This window comes from Branchiostoma floridae, chromosome 17 (genome assembly GCF_000003815.2).
Source record: "Branchiostoma floridae strain S238N-H82 chromosome 17, Bfl_VNyyK, whole genome shotgun sequence".
Taxonomy (NCBI): Eukaryota; Metazoa; Chordata; class Leptocardii; order Amphioxiformes; family Branchiostomatidae; genus Branchiostoma; species Branchiostoma floridae.
The window spans coordinates 10,433,546-10,439,767 of NC_049995.1; the positions used below are offsets into that span (position 1 = coordinate 10,433,546).

Below are 6,222 nucleotides of genomic sequence, written 5' to 3' on the forward strand. Positions count from 1 at the left end.
GGCACAGTAATAAGTCATGAATACAATAATACTCGTCTAAGTTCTATAACTACATACATATATAGTATAGAAAAGTGAACATAAATGGCAAGTAGGAAGTTAACTATCTCATCTGTAAGATAGTAGAACGTAGCGATCAGGAATAATAGTACTGATACTTTGACACTAACGGGAGTTTTGCTTTGAATAAAGGTATTCGGATATTATACTCGTATCTTATACTCTTATCTTAATAATAGTCCAGGTGTGTGTGTTTTGCTCATCACCAATATTGATACTTACACATCTATGGTTGAGTTATGGCAGTTTTCACACAAGATTTTGAAAATCGTGCACAGACACTGTCAATCACTGTTACTATTAACCAATCACACGACAGCTCCCATCGGCAAGGTCTTACCGAGTATTTTCGTCGGGCCCCGTATGACCTTTGAACTTTGAATGGGTCACACGGGAGTGAGTGTGTTCGTGACGTCACAGAGACCATGCTGATTGGTTAAAACGAAAATTTTCAACGGCCACAAGACTGCAACCCTTGCAAGAAGCGGGGTGAGCGTCAAAGCCTGGGAATCGAACTCACGACTTCTTGGTCCACTCAGGCAACAGTGCTATGTACGGCCCGAATGAAATGTACACTAACAACGTTACAGAAGACTATAGACATGTTTACATTATATCACGCATATGTTAAATCTTATCCATACAAGAGAGAGAATTGCTAAAAAATGGAGTTATGTTATATTATTATATAAGTAGCATCAGTTTCATTTAATACATGGAAACAGCAAGAATGTTAAAAAATCACTGCGTATCTCTTAATAGACGCCACCTCCTAGCGATAGTATGCCATCACTGCACCTTATTCAAAACTCGTCGGCAGGTTTTTCCAGTTGGAAGAAGGGTCGTCTAAAAGAAAACAAAATAAATGTAAAACTTTTTGTCAGTAGACAACTAAGAGCTTTCTCAAATATTTGAAATTTAAAATTTTTAAAAAAGACTTTAATAAAGAAAAAAACACACATTGAAATAGATAGTTTCTCATATTTTTGATTGACAGTGATTCATCATTTATGAAAATGGTTCACAGATGACTTTCTGATACTAGCATATGGAAAATATATACCTGCGAAGACAGAGACAAACCAAACACAATAATAATACGTCGATCCCCATGACCTGAACCGTCTACTTGACGACTAATACTATCACCTCTGAACTCTACTTCTTGTCACTACCACAGGTAGTGGTAACCTGATCATCTTTCCACTTACTTGCTCTGTGCACGTTAACACACACTAGCACATTTAAAACAAGACCACCACAACAACATGATAATAGAACGCCTTGTTAAAACCAAGACATCAAAATGGCGACGCCCCTTCCCATCATACACCACTCCCTTTGAGTAATGGAAAGTAAACCTAAAACTATATATAAGTTTTGCTATCGCAAACCTGTAAAAGCCTCTGTTCATATCCATGCGAAAGATATGACACGCCCCAACACCTTTATGAAGTAAAACAAAAACGACAACAACAAAAGAACAAACATTACCAACTCCAGATCCCCTTTGCTGTCAATCCGACCTGTTTGGACGGCTTCACCATTTGCTCTCCTGGTTCGCGTCACCAGTCGACCATACTCATCCCAGGAAATCTGGGCCTGTGTGTGTTGTAGCAAATCAACATGTGTTAGCATTATTCATAAATACTATTAGAAATCTTTGTAAGATCGTACTAAAAAAAGCAAAACTTGATACAGGCATCGATCATGCAACAGCCTTCATTGATTTCCAGTCCTCTTTTTTCTTTATTACTTAATGCTTACAACCTTGTAAGACTATTTAGTTCATGGCAGTGAAAAACACACTCCTATTATCAAGTGTCAGCCATGTCACGAACCTTAGGTGGTACGTAAGCGCCGACTAGTGATAGATAAAGCTACTGCAGTCTCTAACGAACGGAATCAAATTTACTAAAAAAAGTCAACCCAAATAATGAACCGTGACGAGGGGGGATACAAGCTTAGCCACGTTTGGGATTGTTTTCTCACCGCACAAGCGCCACCTACATCGGCTACATATAGCGGTGAGAAGCAGATCTCCAGTTAGAAGCTCTGGCGAAGGTGTCTAAGAGACATCGAAACGTAAGCAATGTAAGTACCTGCTAGCTGGTTGTGTAAAAGAATTCTCCTATATCATATATTCTACCAACCTGATGAAACTGTTTTCGGAAGGAAGCTTAAGATATACTTGTTTTGATATTTGTGTCGCCGATTGTCAGAATCTCAAGATGCGGCCAATCGTAAAACTGGTTAAACTTATCGCGACCTGCAACGATACTCTACTGTCAGGCTCACCCCTGAGGTGTCGCCAAAAATAAACACGTATTACCTGGAAGCTGATCCCCGATGCCGGTGTGATGGTTACTGGCGGTTGCCCAACAGTAAGAGTCATCTCAAATGGTCTGTTCCGGTTTGCGTATTGTCGGTAGGTGATCTGGTCTCCGGTGAAGATGTACTCTTCCACGGGGCTTATCTTGAACAACGTTACCAGCTTACGGAAAAACCACGGCACACCTATTGTAACAACAAAAAAAGTATAGTCAAACCTGCCCAAGACGATCACCTGAGGGACCGGGCAAAAGCGATCAACTTGGACTGTACTGTATTGAATATTTCTTCCTTTCATTCATTTATTTATTCAAAATGCGACGGTACATTACACAGACCTATAGGCAGCACAGCTGATTGCATAGGTCTACAAATAACATAACTTTACAACGGTACAAGACAAATTTACATATGACGTATTTACATAATGGTATTAGAAATGCGAAATAAAATACTACTGAAGCTTAAAATCTTCCTTACATTCATGATTAAAATTAACTTGCAACCACTGAGGTCCCATAAGAGGAAAAATCAACACTCAACGACTCAACTAAAATACACTTGACGTTGACACTTGGATGATACAGCAAGGGAGTTTTCGTACTACCAAAAGTTGAAGGGCCATGTCTTATGAAATCTGTGAGGTTGTTTTATGCGCACTTGTATTATCAGTAGTACTGTCTGCCAGTTCTAGCAAACATGTCTGAATCAAATACTCGAAAGCTCCAGGTAGTACAGAACATAGCATGTAGATTGTTGCTTAAATGCCAACTTGAAGCACATGTAAAGCAAATGCATTCAGACTTGGTTTGGCCCATGGTAAGAGAAAGATTCGCCATTAGTACATTCACTACGTTTTTCAGAATACTTGTAGTATTTAGGAGCCCCATAACATTTACAGCTCCATCGTTCCTGTCAATTCTACCCACACATATCCAACTAGATTATCCGACTGCTTCAGTTTTAAAGTACCTAAGCCAAAAACAAACTAAAAAAGCGAACTTTTCTCTACCGTGCCATCAGTCTATGGAATGTCCTACCACCAGACATCATGATCAAATCCCTGCCCAACATCTCACGCTTTAAAAAGGCAATGTACTATGTCTTCTCAAGTATTCTCAATGATTGTGTATCTATTATCATCTGTTTGCATATATACATGTATGTTTGTGTGTATATTTGCGTTTGTATATGTATGTTTCATTGTTTCATTCGAACCCTGGTAGACTAGCCCTAATTTAAAATAGCGCAAAAGGGTACCTGAATGAAAGAATAAAGGAAGGGGTAACTCCGGTCAGATTCGTTTTACCGAGAACAATGTCAATGGTGGAGTGGAAAAACTGTGCACAGGTAGCTCTCTGTCGCACCCAACTTACAGCTACTACTTACAACTGGAAAGGAATGTTTTCCCTGAAGCCTTTTGTCATAATTAGCTACTAAAATGTACAGAATTAGGCTCACCCAATAGTATTGTCGCGGGGTGTCGTGGCACAACGGCTAGAGCGTTGGAACCAGAATCAGTAGGTCCTGAGTTCGATACTCGCCATGCCCCTGCCCCCATGACGGTGGAGTGACGACCACCGAGCCTCACGGCTAATCTGTCTAAAGGTGCCCCAAAACACCTAAGGATTTGTTGCTGTCAGTGTGTCAACATCTGCACACTTGCCACCAAGACCCGTGAATTTTTTTTAATAGTATTGTGTGTGAGTAAAACAGGGGGCATCCTACACCTGATTGGTCTGGCAAAAGAAAGGGGAGAATATTAAGGAAGAATAACACACCAGTGAAATAAATCATGATGTTTCCCTATCGGGAAAAACATAAACATCGCCTCCTCCCCCGTCATGATGCTGTATTCAAGATCTGTTGATAATCAACCTTCAGTAGATCCCCCAGTATTAGCGAAATCTCCTCAAAGAGGTTATAGGCAGTATATAGCCTCCTCTCTATATAACCTCCTTGGTTTAATGTCGACCAATTGGGAAGGGGATAATTGCCTTAAAGTATTGTAAGATTTCTTTATACCTGTCTGCATGCAAGTACTAGTCTTACATGATGTTACATGCGTTTACTGCCTAGTATAGACATTCACGTGTGTTTAAAGTGCCCCCCCCCCCCCGGTATCTGCTTACGAGTGTGTAACATAACGTATTACAATATGGACAGTGTTTTAAGCCATTGTTATACCGGAGGTAACAGCTAAGAGCGAATTAACTGGGGTCACATTTTTCTGGAGATTGGTTCGGTCTATCTATACGACATTACTCATTAGGTTCGGTCTGCGACAACGGCTATAAGATCGTACGATTTTTAAAAACGACTGCGAACGTACCGAGGTCACGAAGAAAGAGGTCGTAGTTCTCGTTCTGAGAGTGGTCTTGTTTCCATCTGCCATTGAGCTGCTGGGCGATTTGCTCCATGTTTTTTTTTTCCATGTTGGACGTTTGTTGTTGTGACTCTACCCGGAAGTAACCAGCTGCAGTTATTAGGGTCACGCTAGGGTCGCATGCTACAACAAAAGATGACCCAAATAAACAAATTAGGCCTTTGCACTTTGAATGGGTCAAACGGGAGTTCGTGACGTCACAGAAACCATACTGATTGGCTGGTTGGTCGGTTGAATCATACACATTTCAGGGCGGTACCATGCAAATTTTCAACGGATCCAATTGTATGCTGTGAGACGCGGTGTACTATCACTGGTGGTGTACAATGGATAGCAAGCCGTTGTTCTCATATACAAAGTCATATTTGGATGCTAATATCAACTTATTTACACAACAATTGCAAAAGATACAACATATATATTGTTACTTGTATTAAATTCCCATGCTCAATTTTTTTAGAAATCTAAGTTACTCAACGAGATAATATGCAGCGTGGAACGAAAGCTTGTAACGCTAGTTCACCCCTATGAACGGGGGTAACCTATATCCCTTTCTTACAGAAATTGATATTTAGGAATATCAATTCGACGAACAGTAGTTGAAAGCAACAATATTTGAACATACTACAACTTGAGAACACTGTCCGTGAGCTGATATCCTTAATACCGTGTTGGTAAACACAACGAAAATAGGATACCCTGCAGATAAAGGTGAACTAGCGTTACAATACATGTTAGAATTGCTAGCTGTTAGGCAGTTTCATGTACAGTACTACATTTTCAGTATCATAAGTATCAAGTAATATTGTTTTGGCTCGTTGGAAGTAAAACTGAACCAGATTACTAATAGCTTAGAATAAGGTCAACGATCTGTTAAAAGCTTTATTTCTTTATCAAACTTCTTCGTTATAACATGACAGGGAGACAATAAGACAATATAGGTGATTACTTATCTCTACTAGTTGTCTCCCCGTTTTATACAAAATATACAAGTAGAAAAATCAGAAAAAGGGTCGCGTTAACAGTATCTATTAAATACAGAATAACACACATTGCTTTACCACAAAGGTACCATTCTATTTGTAGTGAGAGAAGACAGACGATATTTACAGTTTTTCAAATCCCTGTACCGGGAAATTCCCTTAGCGCTTTTCTGCGAATGAAATGAAAAGTGGTGAACGCCTTTACGTCCCGTCCTAATACCCTCCTCACATTAGGCGAAATATCGATCGGACGACGAGTCTGCCAAGTCTTAACTACAAGGAGGCATGACCCTGCTGCCGACGAAGAACTGACAAATTTATCCCCTTCCGACCGCGAAGAGACTCCAAGAAATTGAAATTTCGGAGTCTTGAAGAAAATGTGCGTTACTTCTATCACTTGAGGTCGATAGAACAACCTGACAAGGAGAAGACAAAATATGATTTGAGCACTAAAAATTACTT

General features: G+C 39.9%; 1 protein-coding gene across 1 annotated transcript; it reads right to left on the minus strand.

The window, feature by feature from the left end:
* Nucleotides 1-6: 6 nt before the first annotated feature.
* Nucleotides 7-5,061, minus strand: LOC118404696. Its single transcript, XM_035803951.1, has 4 exons — nucleotides 4,724-5,061; nucleotides 2,393-2,577; nucleotides 1,555-1,662; nucleotides 7-906 (listed from the first exon to the last, which is right to left on the minus strand). Exons 1-4 carry the CDS (start codon nucleotides 4,824-4,826, stop codon nucleotides 850-852), a joined length of 453 nt encoding a protein of 150 aa, XP_035659844.1. The 5' UTR covers nucleotides 4,827-5,061; the 3' UTR covers nucleotides 7-849.
* Nucleotides 5,062-6,222: the final 1,161 nt, after the last annotated feature.

Excerpts from the sequence above, each read along its gene's own strand:
- LOC118404696 (XM_035803951.1), bottom strand. The coding sequence starts at position 4,826 with ATGGAAAAAAAAAACATGGAGCAAATCGCCCAGCAGCTCAATGGCAGA. Across the intron at positions 2,578-4,723 it reads CCTCTTTCTTCGTGACCTCG|GTGTGCCGTGGTTTTTCCGT; the intron begins GTACGTTCGCAG and ends TTGTTACAATAG. Across the intron at positions 907-1,554 it reads GCAAAGGGGATCTGGAGTTG|ACGACCCTTCTTCCAACTGG; the intron begins GTAATGTTTGTT and ends GTTTTCTTTTAG.